Source organism: Aspergillus tanneri (genome assembly GCF_003426965.1).
Source record: "Aspergillus tanneri strain NIH1004 chromosome Unknown AapTan_8_pilon_pilon_pilon, whole genome shotgun sequence".
Classification (NCBI taxonomy): domain Eukaryota; kingdom Fungi; phylum Ascomycota; class Eurotiomycetes; order Eurotiales; family Aspergillaceae; genus Aspergillus; species Aspergillus tanneri.
In genome coordinates this window covers 2,832,828-2,860,415 of record NW_022984635.1, presented here as the reverse complement: position 1 = coordinate 2,860,415, position 27,588 = coordinate 2,832,828, and the positions used below count along the sequence as shown (strand labels likewise).

At 46.6% G+C, this 27,588-nt stretch overlaps 10 protein-coding genes across 10 annotated transcripts; 6 read left to right on the top strand and 4 right to left on the bottom strand.

Annotated features, from left to right (window-relative positions):
* Nucleotides 1–145: 145 nt before the first annotated feature.
* ATNIH1004_011527 (uncharacterized protein) lies at nucleotides 146–667 on the top strand (the record flags this gene model as incomplete). Its single annotated transcript, XM_033576089.1, has 2 exons — nucleotides 146–433; nucleotides 485–667. 2 exons carry the CDS (start codon nucleotides 146–148, stop codon nucleotides 665–667), a joined length of 471 nt encoding a protein of 156 aa, XP_033421944.1.
* Nucleotides 668–1,540: 873 nt separating this feature from the next.
* ATNIH1004_011526 (casein kinase family protein) lies at nucleotides 1,541–2,510 on the top strand (the record flags this gene model as incomplete). The annotated part of the gene is made up of 2 exons (XM_033576088.1): nucleotides 1,541–1,825; nucleotides 1,893–2,510. The coding sequence occupies 2 exons, from the start codon at nucleotides 1,541–1,543 to the stop codon at nucleotides 2,508–2,510; spliced, it is 903 nt and encodes a 300-aa protein (XP_033421943.1).
* Nucleotides 2,511–3,790: 1,280 nt separating this feature from the next.
* ATNIH1004_011525 (NADPH oxidase family protein) lies at nucleotides 3,791–4,766 on the top strand (the record flags this gene model as incomplete). The annotated part of the gene is made up of 3 exons (XM_033576087.1): nucleotides 3,791–4,322; nucleotides 4,369–4,484; nucleotides 4,536–4,766. The coding sequence occupies 3 exons, from the start codon at nucleotides 3,791–3,793 to the stop codon at nucleotides 4,764–4,766; spliced, it is 879 nt and encodes a 292-aa protein (XP_033421942.1).
* Nucleotides 4,767–5,164: 398 nt separating this feature from the next.
* On the bottom strand, nucleotides 5,165–6,252 carry ATNIH1004_011524 (uncharacterized protein; the record flags this gene model as incomplete). The annotated part of the gene is made up of 4 exons (XM_033576086.1): nucleotides 5,165–5,179; nucleotides 5,292–5,506; nucleotides 5,560–5,659; nucleotides 5,710–6,252. 4 exons carry the CDS (start codon nucleotides 6,250–6,252, stop codon nucleotides 5,165–5,167), a joined length of 873 nt encoding a protein of 290 aa, XP_033421941.1.
* A 332-nt stretch (nucleotides 6,253–6,584) lies between these two features.
* ATNIH1004_011523 (uncharacterized protein) lies at nucleotides 6,585–9,351 on the top strand (the record flags this gene model as incomplete). Its single annotated transcript, XM_033576085.1, has 3 exons — nucleotides 6,585–7,002; nucleotides 7,076–7,365; nucleotides 7,417–9,351. The coding sequence occupies 3 exons, from the start codon at nucleotides 6,585–6,587 to the stop codon at nucleotides 9,349–9,351; spliced, it is 2,643 nt and encodes an 880-aa protein (XP_033421940.1).
* A 492-nt stretch (nucleotides 9,352–9,843) lies between these two features.
* ATNIH1004_011522 (uncharacterized protein) lies at nucleotides 9,844–12,461 on the bottom strand (the record flags this gene model as incomplete). Its single annotated transcript, XM_033576084.1, has 8 exons — nucleotides 9,844–10,139; nucleotides 10,204–10,308; nucleotides 10,649–10,685; nucleotides 11,180–11,191; nucleotides 11,877–12,025; nucleotides 12,073–12,126; nucleotides 12,178–12,369; nucleotides 12,425–12,461. The coding sequence occupies 8 exons, from the start codon at nucleotides 12,459–12,461 to the stop codon at nucleotides 9,844–9,846; spliced, it is 882 nt and encodes a 293-aa protein (XP_033421939.1).
* Nucleotides 12,462–16,052: 3,591 nt separating this feature from the next.
* ATNIH1004_011521 (uncharacterized protein) lies at nucleotides 16,053–20,701 on the bottom strand (the record flags this gene model as incomplete). The annotated part of the gene is made up of 12 exons (XM_033576083.1): nucleotides 16,053–16,978; nucleotides 17,027–17,394; nucleotides 17,442–17,800; nucleotides 17,846–18,056; nucleotides 18,104–18,167; nucleotides 18,490–18,532; nucleotides 18,902–19,318; nucleotides 19,381–19,706; nucleotides 19,753–19,776; nucleotides 19,826–20,289; nucleotides 20,348–20,461; nucleotides 20,508–20,701. 12 exons carry the CDS (start codon nucleotides 20,699–20,701, stop codon nucleotides 16,053–16,055), a joined length of 3,510 nt encoding a protein of 1,169 aa, XP_033421938.1.
* Nucleotides 20,702–21,525: 824 nt separating this feature from the next.
* ATNIH1004_011520 (uncharacterized protein) lies at nucleotides 21,526–22,785 on the top strand (the record flags this gene model as incomplete). The annotated part of the gene is made up of 5 exons (XM_033576082.1): nucleotides 21,526–21,699; nucleotides 21,749–21,853; nucleotides 21,906–22,127; nucleotides 22,190–22,332; nucleotides 22,383–22,785. The coding sequence occupies 5 exons, from the start codon at nucleotides 21,526–21,528 to the stop codon at nucleotides 22,783–22,785; spliced, it is 1,047 nt and encodes a 348-aa protein (XP_033421937.1).
* A 51-nt stretch (nucleotides 22,786–22,836) lies between these two features.
* Nucleotides 22,837–23,500, bottom strand: ATNIH1004_011519 (GNAT family N-acetyltransferase; the record flags this gene model as incomplete). The annotated part of the gene is made up of 2 exons (XM_033576081.1): nucleotides 22,837–23,066; nucleotides 23,152–23,500. The coding sequence occupies 2 exons, from the start codon at nucleotides 23,498–23,500 to the stop codon at nucleotides 22,837–22,839; spliced, it is 579 nt and encodes a 192-aa protein (XP_033421936.1).
* A 1,659-nt stretch (nucleotides 23,501–25,159) lies between these two features.
* Nucleotides 25,160–26,300, top strand: ATNIH1004_011518 (SET domain-containing protein; the record flags this gene model as incomplete). The annotated part of the gene is made up of 2 exons (XM_033576080.1): nucleotides 25,160–26,002; nucleotides 26,061–26,300. 2 exons carry the CDS (start codon nucleotides 25,160–25,162, stop codon nucleotides 26,298–26,300), a joined length of 1,083 nt encoding a protein of 360 aa, XP_033421935.1.
* Between the last annotated feature and the right edge of the window lie 1,288 nt (nucleotides 26,301–27,588).

The following is a 27,588-nucleotide window of genomic DNA, read 5'->3' as shown; positions in this document are numbered from 1 at the left end:
CGCGATGTTAAAAATAGTAACGCGCTGAAGCGCGATGAAACTGTGGCCTTTGTCCTTGGGGGTTCTCTATAAAAAGCCTTGCTCAGACATGCAAATCTGTATTTCAGCAGAATAAAAAAGAGTACCGCTTGCTATATATTAACTGATGGCCCCACGTCGTCATGCAACCCCGTGGAGGGAGAGGCGTTCGGTTCAAGGTGGTTTCCTTGACCAGAAGAAGCGGGCCAAGGCCGACCGGGAGAGATTCCGCCGCGGCAAATGGGCATGCTTTAAGCGGCTGAATGATTTGTACCTCGATGGAATAGATGTCGGTCGAGAACGTCATATTTATGTCGTGGTTTCTACTAAAGCTAAAGGGCGCGATGAATCCACACGCTACACGACTTATAACTCACACCCTAACGAGGACTGGGTTCCACCCTTTGACATGGTGGTTAGTATGAACCTCTGCCGAATTAAGCGGATTCTAACCCTGTTACAATAGACCAACCATTGGCCACAAACTGATCAGTGGGCGCCGAAAGATTTTGAAAGGAAACAAGGCAAAGACCTGCAGAAAACGCAAAACAGTCAAGCCGCCACAAATCGCCAACCTCGGTTCACTATCCCAGCGCCACCTGCATTGAACCTTCCTTTGACGCCCATTCTGGCCGAATTTGCTCCTTAGCGAGACGTCTCCATTTAATAGCTATGTCGGGGCTGTATTTTCCTTTTTTTTTTTTTTTTTTTTTTTTATCTGTATGTGGTACTATGATATGTGCAAAACATGTATTTCCTAGGGTTGTCTAGCTTACACTATACACTAAACTTTGAATTATTTAACAGCAACAAAAGACCGTATTCTAGTCAGGCATCCGAGTTAAATACCCACCTTTTGGACAATTGGTGGACGTTAGTTATACCTGCAATGCAGTACCTATATTGTGGTAGTATCTACATTGTGATTTGGCACTGTAGATAATGTCCTATTGTTGGACTATGGATTGCCATTTTAAGGACCTTGACTGGGGCCATAATAAATCCAGGACCACGGTTTTCCAGCCAGAGCGCTAAAACTAATCATCAGGCCACAGATATGCGGGCTAAACTTGTGGCATATCATAGCCTTTTAAGTAAGATACCAGCCTTGGAAAAATATGGGCAACTATCTAAAGCGTCTAAACCCTTACATAACACAATACCCACAATCGATCACTGGGAGTTCCTTCCAGAACCATGTATATTGGCCCATTTCAGGTACTAAAGTGGCCAGAGTTGCCCGGAGAATTGGGTCGCGGTAAGCAAAATGCCAGGACCAGAGGGAAATCGACTGATGATAATCAGCACAGCATCATAATACCCACGAAGAAGTCTTTATTAAGACTGAATGGCTGTTTCCATTAGCACAAGAAGCCTATACTCTTCAGGCTGCAGCTGGGGGGGAGTCGGTGTGCCATTGCTACACTGGTTTGAAACCATCGACGGAAAGGATGTTATGATTACAGACACATACGGCCCGACACTGGAGGAAGCCTTCTGTCAATCCGGACGTTATTTCAGTATGCAGAACCTGCTTCTTTTGGCAGACCAATTGGTCTCCCGGTTGGAGTTTATCCACTCTAGGAACATTATTCACGGAAATCTAAATCCCCTGTCGTTTGCATTCGGTGGCTCAGTTTGGCAGAAGCAGCAGGTGCTTCTAGTGGATTTTAATACCGATAGTGGACCAGACTCCACGGCTCGCAATGATCTTCTCGCGGTGGGTCAGATTCTCTCCTACTTTTATAGCAGCGCAGATTCCTGGGATCAATATCAACAGCAGCAGAATCAGGAGGCCACTGCGCCTGTCCTGACTAACTTTTTTGGAAGCTGTTTCTTCCCACAAAAATATTGACTACTGTATGCTTCGAGAGATTTTCCACGATGCACACTATGATCTGGTCCTCCACCTAGAGATCGCGCTGGACCTGAAAGGTCCTCGAGTAATGAGAGATAACATTTTGCCGAAAATTGGGGCACTTTCTGCGATGAAGAACGCAGACCTTTTTGGGAGACTCGACACTACTCTCTCGCATATTGGGCAACTGTGTGGGGATCCTACGTCACCTTTGCCATCCAAGGCATGGCCCGAATTGCTGGATACTCTTGACGACCTACTATTCGTTTACACTATTTTAATTTCTCGGGATCGGCGATCATCCGAAAAGAAATTGCAAGTAATGGAGGCGTATCATCTCCCAAATCGACTATGGAGAGACCTACAATGGCTGCTAAAAAGGACTGACAACGTATCGGGCGCTTTGCAGTTTGCGGTGATCGGTAAAACCTACCACTTTATAGCTACACTTTATGAAGCCTACCCGTCGAGCAGGGCATTCTGGGTCAGATATCTTTTAGTTCTTGCTCGTGCAAGGAAGGATATTGAACCAATTTGCGGGAAGTCGGCATGGACCCAAGCAATTTCTTTCTGGCAGGACGTCTCTAATAAGCTCAAGTCCGAAAGGGCATTCCAAAGTCGCCGTGAATGTTGAAATTGGGCTTGTCTGTCGACCATATATAGTTTGTTTCATAGCCTGTTGATATCATAGATTTGAGTGGATGAGTTCGTGTCAGATAAAGTGGATATCACATGCAAACTGTAACAGCGGTACTTTTTGTGGTATAGTTGCTAATGTATACTAAATCCTACAATAGGAAACTGAAAACATGATCTCGCTATATATAAAACGTCGATTTTTTTTGCTCTGAAGGACCTCCTACGAGCTCCAAAGTTGGGATGTTGTCCTTAAAATTTCTTCTTTGAGTTCCTCGTTAGCCAGTCATTCTACCAATTATAGAGAACAGAAAAAAAATTAAAATTAATTTATTAGAAGATAGCAAGGGCATCTCGGATACGTAGAGATTTTAAGAGCCTATAAAACGACGGTTTGAAAGATGATTTGAAACAGTGGCCTGCCACGGTTTTTGGACACCACGTTTTATTTTTACCAGGCCTTTTTTTCCTACACAGATATAATTAATGGAGCATCTCATAGGTTTACTTATCCTCTTATAGTATACCCTAATTGCTGTTGACTACTCCATATTTCGAGATGGAATTCACTAGAATATACGCTTTTGCCGCAGGCGGCATCTTTCTAGCACTTATTATGATCCGAATTGCGTCTTCTCTTATGAGCGTTTCCATATTCATTTCAAAGCATCTTACTTACTCTTACCTCCTCAACCGCCATAAATATCTTGGTCCCTGGACTAATGCTAATTTTCTCCTGTGCCTTTTGTATGGAGCCGTGAACGCCTTCTTTATTATATATCCAGACTTGTCAGCAGCCGGGGCTGGACGCCGAGCTGGGACCCTCTCACTTGTCAATATGGCCTTCCTATTAGTTGCCTCCCATTTAAGCTTCCTTGCCGACCTCCTTGGGATTTCTTTGCGGACTTGCAGGCAGGTCCATTGGGGTGCAGGATGGATGACGGGCGCACTTATAGCTGTTCATGTCACTATTTCTCTGTCCGGTCAACGCCACATCAACCTCCAGAACCAAAATGACCTAGGTGGTCTTGTTGTAAGAAGCTTAACTGAGCATTTATGCCACTATCTAATGATTTGCAGGGTGCTGCGTCAGCGATACTATTGTTGTTGCTGTCCTTTCCGCTCTTGCGTCGGCTCTCGTATGAGATTTTTCTTCGCCTCCATCAAGGGCTCGCGGTTGTCTGTGTTTATTTTACTTGGCGTCATCTGCCATCTAATTCGATCTTCCCACGAATTTATATATATATACCGTTGGGTGTATTGTCGGTTATAACTATAATGCAGTTGTCGACATTTTTGTATCGTAACGGCATTCTGCCCCCTCGACCGTCCCCGCGTGCGTCGGTTGTAACCAGGAAACAGTCAAAATCTGAAAGCGATTCCGTCGGAGCACCCATCAAAATCCGGGTTGTCCTCTCGCGGCCGCTGAGGGTGAAAGCTGGACAGTATATAAACCTTTGGATACCATCAGTAAGTCTTTGGTCCTGGGTGCAAACTCATCCTTTTATGGTCACTTCTTGGGCACCAGTGGAGCAGGATATTTTGGAACTCTTTGTGCAGACTCGTCATGGCCTTACAAAAAGATTACACGCACTTGCAGCTCTAGAAGGGAGTGCTTCATTCTCAACATTTATCACCGGTCCGCATGGTAGCAGTGAGCCCGTCAGTCAGTACGAGAGTGTATTAGTGATTGCCAGTGACTTTGGTATTGCTGGCACTGTTTCTTATATAAAGCAGCTTGTTTATCGCTATAACACAACCACATCACAGGTTCTTCGTGTGCATTTGGTGTGGCAAGTGCAAACACTTGGTAAGTAAAGTATTGTATTGAAGTCGCAAAGAGCTAAAGCAATCAGACATCGCAATTGCTGCCCAGCCATTTTTGAACAGTCTCCTGGATGAAGATATCCCTGATGATGATACCAGTCACGCGCGCGAGAGAGAAACGTCCGGCAAGCGCCGTCGCCAACATGTTAGTTTGGTACATATAATTCAGAGGCAGCGGGGCTAACCTGAAATGTAGGTGCTTGAGATGTCTTTCTATCTCCAATCCAAAGAGGACAAAAAAAATGAGAAGCTTTTTGGAAAGCACAACCGTGCGACTGTCCACCGTGGTATGCCGAATTATGAAGAGATCATATCGGCAGAGGTTTCTGGGGACCACATTGCAAAGCTCTCCAGTACACGGGAGGAGCGGGGTGAGATGCTGATAATGGGTGAGTATATTGTTATGCGCAATCCGTACCCTCGCTAAATTCTATAGTTTCTGTTTCCGACCAGCTGCGAGACAACATAAGACATATAGTCCGGGGCTACCTGGGCCAGAAAGTGAGAATGTACGAGGTGGATTATCAACCAATCGAATAGTCATTACGCCGATGTTTCTCTACTAGAACCAGCGAATGGGCGTTCCATTCAGGAAAGATAGAAGTGTCCGTAGATGCAATTGGAAAGATAAGGAAATATCCAACACATCCTTATATTTTGCAATTTTCTGTTGGACCATTCTTTTTCTTGTTTATTATCTGCCTATTGTGGGATGGTTGATAGTATTTTATATTCGTTTGCAGAAACTAGTAAGGGGAGTTTAAAACAAGCGCCTTTCCAAGTACAAAAATTAGGTAGCACAGGAGTAAAAAGTTCTCGCTGCAATCATAGCAAACCGAGCTAAAACGACAAGTTCAGCGGGTGATCGGCGCGCTTTTGCTACAAGTGGTTGCTATAGAACAATGAGTGACAGGAAGTTTCTGGGAAGGGAGTAGAAAGTGCTTCGACTTACTTGCTTTAGTGTGTCAATAAATCTAGCAGAAGAAGTCGCCGAGAGAAATTCAACGGTATCAGAGTCGACAGGCCAACGACGCACATCATCAACACCAACCAAGCCATCCTCCTTTTCGTATGTCTGCATCAGCGTCATCATGATTGCAGCGAGTGCTTTGATAGATTTAGCCTGGGATTCAGTCGGATAATATCTCACGCAGAACTCCAAGGCAGCTGCAAGATATGGTCAGCAATTGGATTGGCAACACTGAACAGCATTTTAATACCGATCTTAACACATCCGTCCAGACCAAGGAGTATATTGGAGCACGTCAAGGACTCGTGTTCAAAACCAACCGCGGAAAGGTAGGACACTCCATCAAGGACCTGGATTTTCAGCAGGACTTCTCCGGCAGGGTTACAGAGTGTTAATTTACCTGTGTGACAATCGAAGCCAATTGACTCTCATTGGGACGGCCAGCAAGATGTTCCAGGGTCAGAGGCAGATCATCGACTAGAGCGTACAAAGAGCCTTCGTATCTGTAGCATTCCTTGGCTGAAATAACATTCTCGTGTAGGATCCGGCGAAATCGGTCTAACATTTTGTCCTCATCTTTGCCGGAATATTCTCGAATGGCCAAGACTCGGGAAGGGCGCGTACGGTGAATGGCGATCATAACTGTGCCGGCAAGTTCACAGCTGAAGACCTTCTTAAATGTATCCCAAGGACTCTCGGTTCTGAGAATTAGTGACCTTGATCCGAGGATCTCTGAATCGGCGACCTGCGGAAGGCCGAGGCTTTTGGAAGGGCCTTGGACGATCTTCCGGACACGCCTAGACTCAGACGGCACTTTCTTATTAATTTTTCCAGTTGGAGAGCCATCCTGGATTTTGTCAGAACAGTTAGGGGGACCTTCAGTTGAGAAGCTGCCTTTCAGGGACTCGAAATCAAGGGCCGTTTTGTGCTTATCAGATTTCATGGTCACGGATAATTCGAGCGGACAGAGGAGAGATACTAATCGAATACCAGAGATAGTAATAAATCTCCAACCAAGTACTTATTGAGAAGGCAGTAGAACTTAAGGCCCTTCAATAAGAACAGGCCACGCTTTCAGCTTTTGTTTTTTGTGGTTTTAGTGAAAGAAAAGGCGCTGGCTCGCATTTCTAGGACTCATGATGTTGCCGCCGAAAGGGCCAAAACATACAGGAGCCACAGTTTCTTCCGCTTGTATTTCGTGGCCCTAGGGAGCTGATAAATACCATACAAAACTTGAACTAGGCTCAACCAAGGCCATGCCTGTTTGCTTTAGTTATGGACCATTCTATGTTTACCGACCTGGAACTACAGTTGAGCTCAGAACGAAATAGGAAATACCAGGGCGCTGCAAAAATCAGACTGGACCAGATTGGGCTCCATCCTTCCCTGTCCCGTCAACTTGAACCCCAGAATGTGGAGAGACTGTGCGAAATTTTCAACAAAGACGGTATTCGCCGGTTAGACATCCAAAACCATGTCACTGCTGTGGTGTCCCTCCGACATCTCCAGACCGCTCTACGTGACGCACGCGTGAGTACAGATGAGTTGTTGACTAATCCTCCTGAGGAATATCCCTACCTTCATTTTCCCATTGGGCAAATACGATGTCTCCATGGCCAGCATCGCCTTAAAGCTGGCGAGGAGCTTTTGGCGCCGAGTGATCAATGGTGGACTGTTGATCTCTACTCAGATGGTATGACATGCTTTAAGGATCTTTGGAACTTCCATTCCTCCTCTTTCACACCGTACTAAAATCGCACCAACAGATATTAGCCCCCACTTGCAAGCAGCTCTTGTGGATGAATATTCCAATGAAAAAGCGCCAAGTGATGGCGAAGTCTATAGAAAGATCCGTCAGTACCAACAAGAGGCAAATTCCCGGTTTGAGAAACTGTGGAAGTGTCGAATTTCAAGCAATAAAAATAGCCGTTTAGATCAACTCTCTTCACGTACTGATCTGCGTGCCGCGTTTGATGCACTTCTACCGATCCCGGGGCTGTGGAATGGGATGAGTATTGGCTCTCTCCATCGAGTTCTAGCTCTGAAATGTAGAGAAGTTCGCATGCTCCTGCAAAGCCATTTCCGTCGTTGATATTGACTTATATAGGAAATCGTCCATTATCTTATATACGTGAGGGAGTTTTGGTCCTTCCTTGCTAATAAAAACCGCTCCCAGATGATGAGAATCGACGCTCACACAGTTGAATCACTACAACTTCTTGCACCTGGAGTCTCTCGCAAGGATGCAAAAATCGTACGAGGCCTCGTGTTAGGTGGTGAGGCTTTTTCTGCCTTTGATGACTCTGAACGTACCGCCATCTGGGAGAAACTGCAGCGGACGAAAGTAGTTATTCCGTCCCTTTTTACTTTCTTCAAAGATATATACTACCTCGAGGCATGCGCCCACTGCGTACAGCGACTGGTGGAAGTCAGCGATTGTCATCCCACGCTTTCTACCGCGATGCGGCGTATCCTGAGATCCTCGGAACAATGCCTAATCCAAACATCAGACACAGCGTTCCGGCAGGAATCAGCATCTGTGACCGAATATGAAGACCTTGCATACCGGCAGATTTGGCTGTACGCCATGCGCCACTATCCAAAGATGGCAAAAGAGCCCGAGAGCTCTAATCGGGTGGCGAAACCGGGCAGTGAAAAGGCTGATGAGGTTGTGCTCCACGAGATGGCTGTCCTAGCACGGCGGCTTGGGTTTGAGTCTCCCCAAATCAGCGAACTCGTCGATCAATCTCCTGATCGGCAGATTGCATTAGCTGCACTTTTGAAAGCACGTAAGCTTGACAGATATCGATACAATAATGACCACATGGAGTCCCTTATTAGCCGCATCACCGACTGTTTCCAAGTGGCTGTTTCAACCAATCAACTCTCCCACAACTCAACTAATACTAGGGAGACCACGAAAAAAGATCGGTGCGGCCTTCCACGCACTCTTTCCCAGGAGCAAGACAGCCACTTTCTTTTTATCGACCAATTACATATTGACGAGCTGGTTACCGGTGGGAAGGTTTCTTCTCTCTTTGTGAGACAATGTGTCTACTTTGCCTTTTTTGGTAAGCTACCATCATCTCAGAGACATAGAGGGTTTTGGGGCTTGCCATCTTCGGGCGTGACGTCCGGCCTTATGTCTCCGCTATTTGTCCCTAACACACGACATGACCTTGACTTGCACATTCCACGAGATGACTCTTCAATATTGGACGATGATTTCGCGACTTTTGGCCAGGACGTCCGACATTTACAGCAACAACAGAGAGAAATGGTTATTGAAGAGATTCCGGGAGACGCAGAAGAACGAGCTCGACATGAAGCGGAAGAGCGAGCTCGACTAGAAGCAGCAGAACGAGCTCGACTGGAGGCAGCAGAACGAGCTCGACAAGAGGCAGCAGAACAAGCTCGACATGAAGCGGAAGAGCGAGCTCGACTAGAAGCAGAAGAACGAGCTCGACTGGAGGCAGAAGAACGAGCTCGACAAGAGGCGGTAGAGCGAGCTCGACTAGAAGCAGAAGAACGAGCTCGACAAGAGGCGGTAGAGCGAGCTCGACTAGAGGCAGAAGAACGAGCTCGACAAGAGGCGGTAGAGCGAGCTCGACTAGAAGCAGAAGAACGAGCTCGACAAGAGGCGGTAGAGCGAGCTCGACTAGAAGCAGAAGAACGAGCTCGACTGGAGGCAGCAGAACGAGCTCGACAAGAGGCGGTAGAGCGAGCTCGACTAGAGGCTGAACAACAAGCTCGACTAGAGGCTGAACAACAAGCTCAACGAGAGGCAGAAGAACTAGCTCGACTGGAGGCCGAACAACAAGCTCGACTAGAGGCTGAACAACAAGCTCAACGAGAAGCAGAAGAACGAGCTCGACTGGAGGCCGAACAACAAGCTCGACTGGAGGCCGAACAACAAGCTCAACGAGAAGCAGAAGAACGAGCTCGACTGGAGGCCGAACAACAAGCTCGACTAGAGGCGAAAACAGCTCGACTGAGGCCGAACGACAAGCTCAACGAGAAGCAGAAGAACGAGCTCGACTAGAGGCTGAACAACAAGCTCAACGAGAGGCTGAAGAACGAGCTCGACTAGAGGCTGAACAACAAGCTCAACGAGAGGCAGAAGAACTAGCTCGACTGGAGGCCGAACAACAAGCTCGACTAGAGGCCGAACAACAAGCTCGACTGGAGGCCGAGCAACAAGCTCAACGAGAAGCAGAAGAACGAGCTCGACTGGAGGCCGAACGACAAGCTCAACGAGAGGCTGAAGAACGAGCTCGACTAGAGGCCGAACGACAAGCTCAACGAGAAGCAGAAGAACGAGCTCGACTAGAGGCTGAAAACAAGCTCAACGAGAGGCAGAACTAGCTCGACTGGAGGCCGAACAACAAGCTCGACTGGAGGCCGAGCAACAAGCTCAACGAGAAGCAGAAGAACGAGCTCGACTAGAGGCCGAACAACAAGCTCGACTAGAGGCGAAAACAGCTCGACTGAGGCCGAACGACAAGCTCAACGAGAAGCAGAAGAACGAGCTCGACTAGAGGCTGAAAACAAGCTCAACGAGAGGCAGAAGAACTAGCTCGACTGGAGGCCGAACAACAAGCTCGACTAGAGGCTGAACAACAAGCTCAACGAGAAGCAGAAGAACGAGCTCGACTAGAGGCAGAAGAACGAGCTCGACTGGAGGCTGAACAACAAGCTCGACTAGAGGCCGAACAACAAGCTCGACTAGAGGCCGAACAACAAGCTCGACTAGAGGCTGAACAACAAGCTCGACTGGAGGCCGAACGACAAGCTCAACATGAAGCAAAAGAGCACGGTCAGAAAGGAAAGCTTAAAGCTGCGAAACGCAGCGACAAGGAGAGGCAAGCCGCAAAAGGAAAGAGGCCACGGACACAAATCAACTTCTCTGAACTAGATGGGTCGAGAGCAGAGGAGCCAGACAGTGCTGAAGAGCCGGACAGTGCTGAAGAGGAGCATTTAGACCAGGTGAAACCCAATTCTGGATTATTAGCAAGAAACAAGGGCACAGCAGGGCAGCAGCCCAGGAGGATGCTTGTACCTCGCACTGTTGAAAAACCATTGCGTCCAACTGGATCTAACGATGTAACTATTACCTTCAAGTGCCGCAGCGAGCAGGGCAATTGGAAAACTGTAAATGACATAGTCATTGATCCAGCCGATCCCTCTGCAGTGGAGCAGAGGGCTAAAAAATATGCTCGCGACTGGCAAGCAACCTTCTATGATAAAAACCTGCGGCTGATTAATCCCGCACAGTGCTTTAATGCGGCGGTTGAGGATGGGACAAACACTATTTTCATGGCATATGGGGGAGAGCTTACCGTCAACAAGGAGATGATGGAATCTGTCAAGGAGGCGCTAAAAGAGCAGGGAAGAGGGACAAAACGACGTAATCGAGAACCAAGTGACTAGATTTGTCAAGCATGCCCATACCAACTTCGTATGGACTTGCATCTGTCTATGGACTGTATCTGTCCAAGGACTATATCTGTCCAAGGACGGCTGTCCAAGGACTATATCTGTCCAAGGACGGGTGTCCAAGGACGGGTGTCCAAGGACGACTGTCCAAGGAATGTATCTGTCCGAGGACGGCTGTCCAAGGACGACTGTCCAAGGAATGTATCTGTCCGAGGACGGCTGTCCAAGGACGACTGTCCAAGGAATGTATCTGTCCGAGGACGGCTGTCCAAGGACGGCTGTCCAAGGACGACTGTCCAAGGACTGTATCTGTCCAAGGACGACTGTCCAAGGACTGTATCTGTCCAGGGACTGCATCTGTCCATGGACAACTGTCCAAGGCCAGGCTGAGACCTGAAACACCTAGTCTTAATACAGTAGCCATAGTTACTCACCCTCAGCGGCGGCTAATTCAAGGGAAATATCAGATATTCGGACAGTCCCGAATAGGAAATAGGATTTCTAATTGTAAACGGGTCTTAAATCGATGGTTTTAGATATTTATACGATTATATTGTCACGTGTCTATTATCACATGACAATAATGCAGCTAAACTTCGATTTTTCCCCGTCTCATTTTCTCCAAGCTTGTAGCCCTATATTAGATTGCCTTTTAGCAATAGCCATGGTATTTTATCTGTTACGGAAATACTATGATCGGCCCGACTCGGCGGTGCGGAAATATCTAATCCAGTCTATCCACCAACTCTTTAGTTAGAAGAGCACCCAAATAGGAATGCAAGAGAATCAGTTGGTTGAGATACTGTGATTCCTGGTGTTTCCACCGAATGACATCTACTTCCTAGTTAGGCTAGTTGGCCTGTAGCTGATAGAATAGCTCCCTGCGCATCACAACACTATCTAAGAAGTCTGGAGTATGGCAATATTATCTTAGGAATTGCTTATTTTGTCACGCTATCAGTTCCAGCCTTAACTAATGTCCATTAATAGAGGATGTGAGTGAGGAATATGAATTATTTCTTAAATACCAAGTTAAAATGGAAACTAAATACAAAAACTAAAAGAAGATGGTACTAAACACACGAATCTGCAAATATCCAGTTACTATTATGCCCTTCAATTTGCTCTCACCCTTAGCCGCCACTTAAGTGGTACGGAAGTTCGAGGGGTGACCACACGCTTCCTCTTCCGGGGATTCTCGTCACTCTTCAACTCGTTAGGCGCCTCGTCTCCAACTCCATTCTGTCCCAGTGTTTCGTGAGGAGCTGTCTGCGTGCTTGCTACAATCATTAGCCAGGCGCTATTGAAGTCAGAATATAATACGTACCATCCACGTAGCTTGGCCTCTTGTCGCATGTAGGGGTGGCTGTTTGCACGCTCGCTGTGATCTATTAGTAATGGCCACAAGTAGGAAGGCAAATGCTGTGCGTACCATCGACAAGAACTGCGCCTCCAGGGGCAGGAACATGAATAGGGGGCTCGGGTGACCCAGGTTCAGTGCTTTGTCTCTTAGGGTATCCATAAATCGCCTCGCAGTCTACAATATAGATAGGGTTCTCACGAGAACCATATGGACTCTCTCCACAATCAATAAGAACTGGGTTATACTTTGAGCTCCCGAGACCTTGAACCAGAGAGGATATTAGTAACAGTCTACTTTAGCAGCAAGTAAGTGATACCTTGGTTCGCATCCACGACTTTAGATGGCGGGGACATTGTTATTGTTGCAAAGAGGGATTTCAGTGAGTGGTTCGCGAAAGAGGAGTGCAGTCTAGTTGAGAGGGATCAGGAGACCCTTTTATATCCCATTTATACCAGAGACAATCAAAGCCCCTTATCCCAACAGTTTAGTGCTTCTGCAATATCGGGCTCACAAAGAAAGAGCAATTGGATATGAATCAACCCTGGGCCTGGGAATGTCGTCATCAGCGTTATTTAAGCTCTAGACAGTTCTAAATTTGCACACATACAGGTGGCTGAGACAGTATAGCCAGTGCACGCATGGCCTAGATAAGCACTTGGTTGGCTATATTGCTCCCAAAGGCCGTCGCATGCCAGTCACCCCATGTCCAAGGCAGAATATCTGTGCCGGCGTCGTATTTCAACTCCATAGATAATTCAAACGGTTGGTTCTCGGTGCTTCCGGTGCCCCCGGTGGTGAAATGGCACTGTTGTTTAACTTTCAGGGGCTTGTTGCATCCATATTCAAGGCAACAACGGCTTCAATCGGGATGGGAAGAGGACCAACCACTGGCTATTATTATTCCGTGTGATCCAACAACGGCATGCACTGCTCTTGGTTGACATCATAATGCTCAATACTAAATATAGATGTCAATTATATGGGCCTTCTGTCTTGAAGATTAGTCCGCTATATAAAAAGCAGAGAACCTACTAGTCAGGTAGTTCTTCTTCAATCCTTATCTCTACCACTCGATTTCCTTGCGTCTCTTCAGTCCATATCCATCCTTAGTCATGTCTTATACTTTCAACATCTTCAGTGACGTTGTTATTTACCTATGCCCAGAACAGCTAGCAGAGGCAGATGTTCGTCAAAACTCCCCTCAAGATAAAAGTGAGCCCGAGAACCAGCACTTCGAGGGAAATTATTCGGAAACGAGCAGAGGTAGGATGAGCTTCTTAGATCTATTAAGAAGGTATTAACAGCTTCATAGCAAGCTCAACGGAGACTGAGACCATGTATAATGGCCTTCCAAGTGGCTCGCATACTTACTATGAAAGCCTCCAAGAGAATGGTAAGAGATATTCCCTGCAATCGGAGCACAGATACTAATATATTATAGCAAATCTTGCAATCAAGACATACCTCTGCACTCTCTGCAGTCACGACTCCGTTGAATTAGTACTAGGTTGCGGCCATGCCTGTTGTTCTGCTTGTTTCAGCGAATATTTTCATAAGTATGTAGTTGAAATGAGTCAGGTTAGTGAGGAGCGCCGGCGTCAGCATCTGACAAGTCACATGTTGCTTCCGAGTTGTCCTATTTGTTCAAAGCACCTTCCGGGATGCTATGAAAGCCAGGATCAATTTGACCTGGAGGGATTTTACTTTTCTGTTAGATGCCTCGGGGTTTGCCATAAGGACTGTTTTGCCAAAGGGTACATGGTGCAAGGAGTTCAGATGAAATTCCCTCCTTTTTGGCCATCCTAAATAGCAGTGTGGCTGGATCATGCTTCCTTGTTTTGGTGAGCTTTATGTTCTTTGGAAATCAGAATATCGTTATACTAGCAATATGATTGTCGCAGTGGAGAATTGTTAGATAGGAGCAGTATGTAACACCTAGATAAACTAGATGCCGCGTCAGGACCATCTTAATCAAGCAAAACTAGGTAGTAGGAAAATAAAATTCTACACAAGGGACAAACAAGACAAATACATCAACAAGGTATCTAGCCCTAAAGGTACTGTACAGCCTGCCGAGCACAAATTCTAAGGCGATATAGCATACATCGATCAGGGTAAACTAAGGTCCCACATTAAAGGGAATATCCGTTAGCAAAGACGCAAAAGAGGCAATATATGCTGCCTGATACTACTATTTTTGCACAGACTAACAAAAAGAAGTAACAATAAGATCTGGGGTATTTCACATTCAAGAGTCGCTGAACTCCGTACTCATTCGAGCAGCTAGGTCGAGAAAGGAAGTAAGAGACTCGTTTTGACTTGAGAGAATATAATAATGCTCTCCGTCATATCCACATAGCTGATTAGCTACCTGTAGCAGAGAGAACACTTTCTGTAAAGCCTCATATTCCGGGTTCGCATCGCAAAAATAAATCTCAAAGTTTTCCAACGAAGGCATTTCATTTAATAATACGAAAGACATGAGACCAGATATGTTATTCATCTTGATCTTTTTGAGATGAGGAAAGCTCATCTTAAAGGCCTGGTCGTAGGTAAGATCATTCGCGTCTTCAAAGGTTACCTCCTCAAGACTCTCGCGCAATTTTGGCAAAATTTCGCCATAATTTACGTCTGAGGTTATTGATTCAAACGTCTTTAACGATTCGGATCTCCCAGAGAGCATTATGTTTCTATATCTCGCATGTGAAATCCGGAGACAAGAAAGTTGAGGCAACTGCGTTAAATTTGCGGAAATAATACAGTCATGATCGTCATCTGGCTCAAATAGGATATCAAGATGCAAAAGTGCCGGTAGATTAGGTATCACTAAAAATCCACTTTGCATAAACCTCAGTTCGAGTGATTGCAAGAGTCGGAATGAATCACAAAGGGGCCAAGAGCGAGACGCAATGCCGTGTATGTAAAGACCCTGAAGGACAGGGTCCCCGGTTAGTTGTGCTACGATAGCTTCACGTGTGTCATTCGCCTTGGTAGTCTCAAAAGCGTCGACACTAGACAGCGTTAGGTGGTTGGAGCTAAAGTGAATGGAAGAGTGGCAGTGGAGAACTTACCAACATCGCTTCAAATTCGGCATTCGACTTATAAAATCAAAAACATCGGGGCGTAAGCAGCATTCATGAGATACTATGTCTATCTCTTGTATATATGGCAACCAGTCCCCCATTAATTTAAATATCGTACAGGCTGGTAGGCGTCGGTTATTCAAGGCCTGCGGAAAGAATGCAAATTCAACGTTCGTTTTTCTGAAAAGCGCCTTTGCAACATGCCCACGCAGCTCATTCGAGGTATTGAAAAGCACCCATAGACGGGAACAGTCAAAAAAAAATGGACTGCGGTAACACACGTAGTCAAATATTAATTGCAGTATCTCTGGAGGAAGGCTTAACAGCATTTTCATAACGCCGTGGTGGCCCCTTCTTAATTCTAGGGAGTTAAAAGTTATCTTAGAAGACGCAGGTACCAGGAGGCAGTCCAGATTTATATAGGAAATAAGGAACACTGATATTATTGCCTGGCCCATCCATACGCTGATTGGGCTTCACTCTACAAGGCAGTCTTGGCAGCGACTACATCATGAGTCTTGGATCGTTATGAAACTGCAGCACACGGGCTCAGACCTCCCCCTGCCCCTTTTGAGAGGGGATATCCGTCACCCAGAGGAGCAAGACAGCTAGATCTAGGAGTGATCGGATCCCGAATCCCGAATATTTCTCCATCAGAAACAGAGATAGATGAAGCCAAATCAACTCGAGTAGATATCTCCATACACTACCACCCTCCACCGCTCCTCCACGACCAAACATAGTAGATAGAACAAACAACAACGCAAACCAACATCGCAAACGGACATTGCAAACCGACCCCGCAGCGGTCGTCACATGGGGTTAGCAAGTTCAATCAATGTCAAATATTCTATCTATCCATCATAGCCAAATATTATGCACTTTATTCTGGTGAAACTTATATGTCGGAAGCGAATACAAAACGACCTCACAGCCAGGGTAATCGCATATGCGACCGTTCGGGAATTTTTGCCGCAGCTGATGCGTTTTAAAGTGTCTTTGTAGCGTATCTTTGCGAGCATATGTATACTTTTTTGCCTTGGGATGGATATCAGAGCGACCAAGACAGACTGGGCATTCAAGTCCACTTTCACTCTTCAAGGGAATAGTATCTTGAGAGGACTTAGATAGAGGTTCGTCGAAACGGATTCGCTTCTGCAATGCCCTCGGTACTTCGAGGCGATGAAGGGCCAGGCGCATCTCAAGGGAACGGATACGGTCCTCAACAAGTTCTGCATCATTGACTTTGTCCACATCTCGGTTTTTAAACTCGAGATCCGCAAGGGCTTTTCTCTCCGGCACCACTTGAGACGTGTCAGGTTCAAAAGTAACTGGCTTGGCCTGATAATTTCCTTCAATAATGTGATTCCCGACATTCTCGAAAAAATCCTGGTGTTGCTCCTCCTTGGCAGCTTTATGCAGTTTTTTCCTTGCCGATATGACTTTGTTCTGAGCCTTTTTAAATTCCGTATGCAATTCCGTGCCTCGACCCTTGTGCAACTGATGGTATAATGCAATCACCTCGGCCCGAATCATGTCGCGCTTGCGCTTTAGTTTGATGAGATCTAAGTCCTTCTCAAGCTCTTGCTTACGCTGGTCACTCAATTCTTGTGGTACGGATGCGTCCCGAGTCAAGCCCGCATTGGTAGCGAGCTTAAGTAAAGATTCTCGCGCAGGAGTTTCCATGAAGGCCGATTGTGTATCATCCTGAACCTGGACGTAATAGGCAAAGGTAGCGCTTCTCTTGTGGCCCATGATAATATTTCGGGAGTGCTCATCGAGATGTCCTGCTAATAGGTTAGCAAGTATAGGTGGTCGTTAGGGGCATTCCGTACTCAAATTGGACGCGGCTCCTTTCCGATATTTATACAAAGAACCAAGCGTCTTAAAACCTGCCGACCTGCTGGTAGAGACCTCATATTCCCGCGCCCGATCGTACTGGTAGGGTAGTGTGGGATGGGTGGTCCATTTGCCCTCAGAATCTCGCACAGCGCGTCGGAATATTGGAATATCTTGCACGCTCTTCTTAAAGTGGATAGGGGTGCTGAGTCGATGAGCTGGGACATCGGTATAGAGCCAGATATCTCGCGGTTCTTTAATACGCTCACTGGCAAAAGCATTATCAAGAAAGGCATATTCCAGAATGTCCTGGATAACGCAAAGCCCGAGGTTATCATTCCGCTCGGTATATGTATATACTGGCCTTTGGTTGGTTAGTAGGCTTCAGTATGGGTAGGGTCCTAGACTCACGGGACACCCTTGTTTCTCTTGCCCTTGTTTAATCTGTGCGTGGCTCTCATAAGAAGAGTCCGACAAGTCGGATCTTCTGGGTGTTTTACCATATAGAGCTCAATATCCTTCCATTTCAGCGCGTCATTGCTTCTCATGTACCCAGCAGACTCGACTAGCGTTCCAGGGCGTGCAGATGTCGAGGTCATCATCTTTCTCAGGGTACTATGCTGGTGCCGACATCGTACAGTGGGAAAATACACCTTGCTCACAGCCATAAGATGATAGGTACTGTAGAGGAGGTCATCAATATTAACCGGTGGCTGTGTCCTTCCTTCCAGGTCAAGCTCGTACTCGTCTGTAAGTGTGGTGCATACAAGCTATTCAAGTAAGTCTTGATCCTTATTTCTTGGGCATCTACTTACATATGTCATCTGACGCCTTAGCTGATAAGGAAACAGGCTGTCCGTATCCCGACACCAAACCATTCTCCAGTATCGCGCGAAGACTAGGAATCCTGACTGTGCTTCAACTTTATGGTTCTCAAGATACCAGCGAAGAAAGCCTTCAATTAACCTCAACGTGACATTCTTAAGCCAGTGTTCATAGTCCGGTGGTTGGAGCTGCGAGGTAAATCTAAGCCTGCAGTTAGCTACTGCGAGTAATATTCAAGAGCAACATACTGAATGAAATTTTGTTTGATCCGTTGCAGAGATTTCTCTGTAGAATCATCGTATTTAATTTTAACTTCGGGATCAGGTTGGTGAACAAACCTGTTCCAATCAACCTGATTTGCTTTTTTTATATTGTTGCGAGGCATTGATATACAGAACGGCTGTGTCTGTGTATATAATGTGGAAGACTGGCAGTTTGGGGCAATCTGTTAAATAAATCATCTTGAAGAAAACACTGGATGAGGCTGGAGGACTGTCCTTTTATTTATTTTCTTATACTCCCATGATGTACGCGCCAGGCAGGTATTGTTGATCAGGGATGTATTGGCCGCTGATATGGGCGAACTAAGACAAACTAAGTATGGTCGACTTGTAGTCCTAAAGCAGCGACGCACAGCGCGGAAAGGCCACAGTTTCTGATCCAAAGGCCACGCACAACTGTGGCCTTTCCGTCGTCACCCACAGTTACTCCGTATTCATCTGACGTAATCCCGCCACAATAGCATGTAAACAGATACCTCTATTTGTATAAATGATTCTGACTCCATCGATGCTGAAACACTTATCTAGTGCTAGGGAATTACATCGTATAGTGTGAAACTCTCAGACAGCCCTGGTATCATTATCATCTCACATAAAATCGCATGCAACTATAAAAAACCCTATCCTATGTAATGCACTTCATGAACACCACCAGCTGCTCGGTTTGAAATTTTTAGATATATCTTAAGATTCTACTCTATCGTAGTAAAGAATTCATTATTTATATCGCTATGGCTACAGATCTACCTATTCCATTACTCTCACCCTCGTCACCGGCCCCTTATACACTTTCCTGGCATAAGTGAAGTAATATCCCAATGACACGATTGTCACGCCCCCGTAGATGGCAATGCTCCAGTTCATAGATTGGACATCCACCTCCCGCGTCAAGGGAAAGAAACTGAATGTCCATACGACGGCTAGAACGAGAATAGACACTGTATCGACGAAGGGTGAAAACTTGCCCATACTCCAACGAGTAGGTGGAAGCGGCTGTCCGCGCCACCGACGAATTCGCACGCAGGAAATGGAGATGATATAGGAGGAGAGTAATGCTGCCGTTCCCAACGACATGATAGCGTTGAAAGCTACCGAAGAGCCGATATTGATCAGCGCGAGGAGGGACACGATAAGCAGACTAACGCAGAGGGCATTGAAAGGGACAGTGAACGTCGGATTAATCTGTCTCGTCAGTTCATCCAATACCCTATCTAAACATGGACTTCCAACAGAGTCTAACTTACCGTTGCGAAGAAAGAAGAAAAAGGAAGCCCCTTGTCACGAGCAAACGCATAAACCTGTCTTGACGTTGTGGCGACGTTGCTGATAGCCGCACAAAACTGCATGATCATTATCACAGCGGTCATGCCAGTGGCGGCTCGGACGGATCCGGTCGAGTCCAAGAAGACCTGGATGAACGCGAATCCGGTCTGCGACTCCATCACCTTGTCGATATCCCCGATGCAGAAGGCAAAGGTGACAATCATGATGAAACCGGTTGACCCGTTGAGAATCAGCGTCCAGATCATTCCCAGGGGAAGGACGCGCGAGGCGTCGCGGATTTCCTCGGCTGCTCAATTAGCATCTTTGTTTGATCTCGAAGAAAGGACACCTACACATGTGGACGGCCGAGTCAGGACCTGAATTCAGATTAGTTTCTGTTGACAAGGATGTGGGACATTCACTCACCGATCAAGGCATAGATGGGCCCAACTAGACCTACCAGACAGGACAGACCATTGTTGTCCCATCCACCACGATCCTCAATGGACCCAAACACATCGGATGCCGGGGTAGTTGGCGACAGCACCCAGAGTGGAATCAAAATACCGAAGAATCCAAAACAGTGAACAATGAGGATAATCCCCTCGATAAGAGGTAACTTCTGCGCTAGCAGAGTGTTGAACAGCAGGGCCACCAGCGCCACGACAATGACAAGCAAAGTAACATGCCACGGCTGGTAGACGTATGAATCTGGGTAATTGATCGCAATCACCCCGACCATCATGTTGGCCACGGTGTAGGAGCATCCCGCGATGCCCGTGTGCCAGCCCAAGACGCAGACCCAGCCGGTGAGATAGCTCAATATACATTGACAACTGGGGGGTGCGAATTCCGAAACCCAGTGGTACTGGCCGCCAGAGGTTGGAGCCCTAGATTCTCAGTAAAGATCTTGGATATGCTATGAAATAGATAATACGGGGAACGTACATGGAGGCCATCTCCGCCATGGACAGGATGACGAAGCTGAATCCAGCGAGCCCCCCTAGATAGGTGTATATCATGCCTCCTTTACCCCCGTTAGTTAGTCCGTAAGAAGAGCCACTGTATATCGTCAGCCGTTGCATCGACGCCGGATCGGGAGATGTACAAGAGAACGGCCTCCCAGGTACACATCAACACCGCGCTGAATCCCAAGACCGAGAGGAAGCGAAAGTTGCGATTCAACTCCTGGTCTCGACCCACGCGCCACATGTCCCTCTTGTCCTGGCTGGTTCCTCCTCTGGCTGAGACTGCATCGTCGGGGGAGGTGTAGGCCACCGATTGGGTCTTGTCGGACCACATCCTACAGGTATGCCCAGAAATGGCCAAATAATGGTAGAATATAGAGGATCAAGAATGAACGAAGAGGAAGAGAAAGAATGAAGAGAAAAAAGAAAAAATAATGCAGGGATGCTGCACAAATACTCCGCATCGGAAGCCGGCCAAATCATTAATCACCTCAGTGCTACACCATGTCTCCACGACATAGCATGGATTATTACGCGAGACAGGGGGCAACAGTAGTGGTATCCATTTAGCGCATTTAATTCGACTCGCAATGGAACCAAGCAGGACAGGGGTTCGAATGTAACGTTTTGACTGGGATCTTTTATCTTTGTCGTACTCCCGACATGCGATGCAATAGGAATAATTTATGTCCAATATCTCCAGATCAGCCTAACTATCTACCCTGTATAGACCATAAACACGGACAGTCCTCCAGTCCATGCCCTCAATATATGATGCCCACTAGTGTCGGACCGCACTCTCGCGCCGGGGAACCAAGCACATGTTCCACCGGAGAGTCGAAGGATCAATGCAACTTGGCTAAGCCGCTGGATTAGAATCCTGGCGCGCCACTGTCGATCGTAGGATGAATCACGTATGAGAGACAGGAGAGCGGTGTTCAGTGGTTTTCCTTGTGCAGTAACTAGAAGAAACCTAGCCCTATGTAGCCGAGTTTCCTCCCTGGCTGATATCCCTGGAGATGGCAGGGATTCCGTCCAACCAAGAAAAAAAAAAAAAAAAAAAAAAAAAAAAAAAAACACCACTGTTTGACAGAGAAAGACATTCAAAATGAAGCCGGTGAACCGGTTCCCCCTCACGCCTATATCCCTTGACGAACCATGCGCAACCCGAGTGCCTATGTGGTGTCGCCCAGCGATCAACGTGGGCTTGTGGTAATCACGGCCACTATGTTTATGTCCTGGATGGTCATCGTCTCCTTGATCCGTCTATATATGCGACTGGCATTGAATGGACCATTCGGGTGGGATGATCTGGCTGCATTTTTGGGAGCTGTACGTGATGATAGGATCCCCGAATCCACTCACTAACCGGTCGCAATAGATCCTTGGAATAGCACACGTGGGAACGATTATGCATGGAGTATCCCAGGGCCTGGGCCGCATGCAGGGAGCCATTGTTACACCTCAATCCATGGCTGCAGGAAAGGTGTGTCGATTCTCTCTCCTAGTTTCCATCCCTAACCAAATCATAATGATAGGCACTTTACGCGGCGAATCTTCTCTTCCTAGCGGGCCACTGTGCCGCCAAACTCTCCGTTATCTTTCTCCTACAACGCCTGGGACGAGAGAAATTATACCTGTGGTGGTGCAAGATCGCATTGCTGGTGACGAGTGTCTGGGCATTGGCGTCTATCCTGGCGGTTAGTCTTCTGGGTCATTCCGGACATCAGTGGGTGATCAGCCAACTTGATACTCAATTGGTACGTCTGTCTTGCATGGGGAACTGGATATAATCTAACATGATATGATATTGATTATTCAGAACATTGCGTGGAAAGTGATTACTGGGGTAGACGTCATCACCGAAGCCCTCCTGGTGAGTATCAGCATCTATCTGGTCTGGGGGATCCGTATGCAATGGAAGCAGAAAGCCACTGTGATCTTTGCATTCGGCACTCGGCTGTCGTAAGTACTTCCATCTGGAATATATTAACGGTATGCTAACCTATCCCCAGTTTGATGGCAATCGCCATCTGTCGCCAAATTTACCTCAACGACGCCTTCTCGCACACCGACTTATCCCTCGATCTGTCCGATTCCTTGGTAGTAACGGAGGTTCTCCTACACTGCAGCATCATGGCAGCCACCGTGCCATGTCTGAAACCGTTCGTCATCGCCTTCAATACGGGATGGGGCCAAGGGATCCGACGAAACGGTGATCCATACTACGGAGCTTCCACCAGTGCATCCCAACCGCAGTCTCATTCGAGACGAGACAAGACATTAAACCCTATGGTATCAAGGGAACCAGTACCGAGAGAATCCGAGGGAAGCGATAACTCGCAACGGATGATCATTCAGGAGACGAGGGAGTGGACATTACAAACGGAGTATATCGAGATGGAGACCAGAGGATAATAATAATAATCATAAATATATGGATTCTCTTTTCTTTAGTTTGAATTCACATTATTTAGTTACTTCCGCCCTCCGGATCATCGGGATATTCATAGGCATCTCCAGCGGGGGCTCCAACTGATCTACAAACCCCAGCTTGCGATATAGCGCAGCCGCCGGTTTGTAGGCATCCACGTAGGCCAGGACCTGGTTCTGATCCGCCAGGTCGCATCCCCATTTAACCAGCATCGATGCGGCGCCTTGTCGTCGATATTCCGGATGAGTGATGAGTAGATCGAGATCTAAATCCCATTAATCATAGGACACCAAAAAGAAAGAAAGATAGACACAGAAAGAGAGAGAGAGTACAGTAATGTTTCCGCCCACCCAGAACCTTCTCACGATGTTCCTGCGTCTTGCCAAACAATTCCGCACACAAAGTCTGATCCGACTCCTCATGCCACGGGGGAAACCGATCCTCGTACTTCTCCGCAGCAAGGTTCCATTTCGCATAGGCGATCATGCGATCGGAATCGCTAGTGTCGACGACCTTGAGAAACCGATAGTGAGGCCTGTGTAGCAGATCGCGGCGATTGGCATGTTGCCACCAGCGTCGCAGGCCCGGGGTGTCCGGGAACATGCGGAGATTTTCGGGGATGTTAAACGCGCTGTAATAGAGCTCGGTGATGGCGGGGATATCCTGGAGGGTGATGAACTCGAGGCGTAGAGGTGCCATGATCATAGTGAATATTTGCACTGTAGTGGTTTATTCTATGGTATTGTAGTAAAATCAAAAATGCCATATTCTTTCTTCGTGTCTACAGATAAAATGTTGGGGACAAGCAATCTGACGCGATGTAACGATAATTTGAACTGCAGGAAACTATGGTAACGTCTTCGTTCTATCATGAGTCTAGCTGTACGCACCGTCGTATTGCATCTTTCAAAGCAGGATACAGGTTTTAGACATGCTTCTATTCAATCTAATAACCACTTCTTTTCTATCCGGCATTGTAGTAGAAATATAATCGCTTATTATTAATTATTGACTTCGACTATAGTTGCTTCCATCGTGCGCACACCCAGCATGGAGGCCCTGATTTCCACAGAGATTCCATGCCTCCTCGTCACTTGCACCTCGTCCATCAAACTGGTCCATCCGGGGGATTTCTTGTCCAGGTCCCAACAGGGGCCCCGACCGGTGTCGATTTCTTTCAATCCAGGTATATTCCCAGAGCACTGAAAATACCTCAGCACCTGTATCACCCATTGCATTAACTCTTCACGGTGCCCCAAATTCGAATGATACTCCAGTATCGATCGTAAGTGTCAAGAGCCTGGGGGTATATAGTTTCCAATGTGCCTGCTTAGGGCTCCCCAGACTGAAGGGAACAGGCGAAAGAACTACCACATGTTCTAAATTATCTTGATGGAACACAGTATAGATACGACAGAAACCGATGAAATCTGCAATGGGAATTAATGGATTCCGATGCCTGAATCGGAAAGAGTAGATATTAATAAAATTGCACTGCATTAAAAAGGGTACCGGCCCTAGTTAGGCATGATATCTTCTGATATTAACAATACTCTTGAGTGGATAAAGGAAGAGGAAGGAAGATATCTAAACTATGTATTTTAGGCAGTGAATAGGAGCGAAAGGCACGTGATTGTATCTATTTGTTCGTGAGGCACAATTCTCTTCAATTCAGGGGGCTCGGGCGCAGGTTACTAAGTGTCAAATAATATGGCCGTTGGTGGATCAGAATCATGTGACTGGATCGGGGTAAAACCCCCCCGTGGAGCACACAACAAAATAATCAATCAAGATTCAAGAATAACCAAAAAGAACAATTAAGAAGAGCCCAACCAGCTCAATTCATTCAAATAAGACCTTTTTACCAATCGTACTCTATTTCCTCTTCGGGACTAGCCGTATATCTAACACTAACTTATCTAGATGGGTGACTAAGTGAGGCCACGTGATCATACCGAATACGGTAAGCCCCTAACACTGTTTGACTATAAAGATCTCACATTGCATATACTGGCAAGTATATGTCTCTCCATCTACATCCAGCAACAATTCTGTGGATAGAAAGATCACTATATCCAGAGTCATATTATGACATAGATTAGACTTATACCGAGTCCAGTGTTTTTATACATTTATGATGTATTCCAATCTAGATGTTTTCAGCTTAGCATCCAAAGGCATCATTTTGCCAAGCGTCGGCAATCCCACTAAAAAAAGGCCGACAATGGTCCAGATCCACGGCACAAACTGTGGATCCAGGAACCAAATTATCACGGTACGGACTACAAGTACGTAGTCTGAAAAAAAAAAAAAAAAAAAAAAAAAAGAGCTGCCACAATTTATCGCACACACCTAACGATGCAATCACCAACCGCCGAGCAAAGACTCCAAGTTACTTCGGACCATCTTACAAATGCTCCCATTGGTAATCAATCCAAAGACGCATGGGTTCACAGCCACTTAATACCGAGTACACACCCCATCAAGGGCCGCCAGCTGCTCGCCGCACAACCCATTAGCAGAGGCGAACTCCTCCTGATAGACCCGCCGTACGCCGTAATCCCGGTGGTGGACAACCCACTGGACAGTGATAGTCTTCTATGCAGCAATTCCAAATGCAGTCGAAAGATCGTCCCCAGCACTAAATCCGTTTCCTGCCCGAGCAGCTGCGTCCCCGATGTAGCCTGGTGTAATCACGTTTGTCGGACAATGGATGAACAGCGGCATGGTTTTGAGTGTATCTGGCTGCAGAAATATGCCACTTCGATCCGATCGAAACGGGGAGAATATGATTTTGGGATGCTCTGGTTGATTGTCCGTATCCTGGCCTCAAGACATATTGAAACACAACAACCCTCGACAGCGACAGTTCAAAACTTGTCCACCACACCAGCCTTTCAGTCAGGATGGCACGGAATTCAATCCCTCTGTGGCTCACCAGACACGTGGGCACACTCACAGGTTCGATCCTGGAGCACAATGGTCAAGAAATACCTCCAAAACACCCCCTCGTTACCACATGGGATGAACATGGATGAAATCCTGGCCCTGGTCTGCCAGGAAGAAGCCAACTCCTTTGGATTTTATCCTCGGGAAACAGGCATAATCCCATTCCCTGATTCACCGGTCCATCGAGGAATCCAGTTCGCAGCAGCTGTATGCCCCCGAGCAGCATTGGCAAATCACTCGTGTAGGCCCAATGTAAGCAATCATCCTATTTTCCGTGCAGTTCCCAGCGGTCAACTGACTGTCAATATAGATTATCCACAAACCGGATCGTATTGGTAGGATGGTGTTTGTGGCTTCGCGAGATATCAAGGTCGGAGAAGAGTGCTGCATATCATATTTCGATCTGACGCAGTATGTGGATCTACGAACGCGACGAGAATATCTGCAGAGGTCGTTTCGATTTCTTTGTAAATGTGATCGGTGTCTAGAGGAAGAGATACCAGAGGAAGACAGTAATTGGGATGCATTTCCGTTGCTTGATGATGAATGAAGATAAGTGCAATGACTTGAAGCTTATTTAATATTATATAAATAGAGCGACGATACATCAGATAGAATATATGATAGTTTATTACCACCCATTGATACTAGAGATAAATCCAGTCCATTCTATTCTAACCAGGCCAATAAATTGTACGTGATCCAATCATTGGATCCGCCGCATCCACGCCTGCATGTCATTGATACTTGGCCACTAGACGGTCTAATGGAGTTCTACTCTCTGCGGCCTGTGCATACAAGTTTTCGCGGTACGTGCCCTTGTCCAATACTTGGATATCAAGGGTCAATTGTCATTACTCGCGTAGAGTCATTTGAATCTCGTACTCTATCCAAGTTATATCTTCATTCGCAGCCATACTCTGCAAACTAGTTGGAACTAGCGACCAGCAGCTGGTCACCAGTTTCGCTATTCTTGTTAGCGGATATTCCCAACACCGATACAACTTGTCAAGCTACTATTAGCAAGCCAGCGATGCTGGTCATCGGAATAATACCAACAGTAAGCAGATGTTGGTTTAGCTTTGGCGCGGGAGATCCTGGGAGAAGACCGGCAACGTGCTGTTTCGACTTGGACTCTCTAGGTTTAAATTATACAGCCTTCGGGGTGCCCATAATTATATCTAAGATGATCATCCCAGGGGGTGCTATTGCGCGAGCTATTCATGTGTTTCAGGAAACGAAATATTCCAAAATATTACAGATGATGACACCCGGAAAATCATGGTGGGATGTTTTGTGCTGGTCATGTGGAAAGCTACAGACTTCGCCTAAATGGGTCCAGGCCTCTCTGTTGCCTCTCGTTATATATTCATTGACCCTTATTTCAATTCAAATTCTCCTAGACTTTCTCAGATCAGATATATGAGAAGTAAGTAGGTTATGGTGCTAAAATATACTATATTCACACTCTGACACGAACAAATTTACTGTTGTTATGGCTGGTTCTCTGTCTTATCTGGGGCTCGCTGCGACTTATCAATAGTCGAGTGCTTGCAAAATCCTTTCGCGAAAAAGTTAAGCAAGATGTTTGGGGCTTTGGCCAATTGGTTTCAGTTCTTTTACTCCTTCTTCTGGTACTTTTTATAGCCGAATAATTCCTTGGGCAGATTGACTTCGGCGGCCCTAACATGTATTAAGGATATAGCTAAAATAGCCGAGAGATTGTTCTCCTGGCAATGCACCTCAAGCAATGCTACAAGGCAGTTGGAACTGTTATTTCAACTCTGATTCAGGTCCAAGAGCCAATTGTTCCATATGCTTACAAGGAGACAGGAACG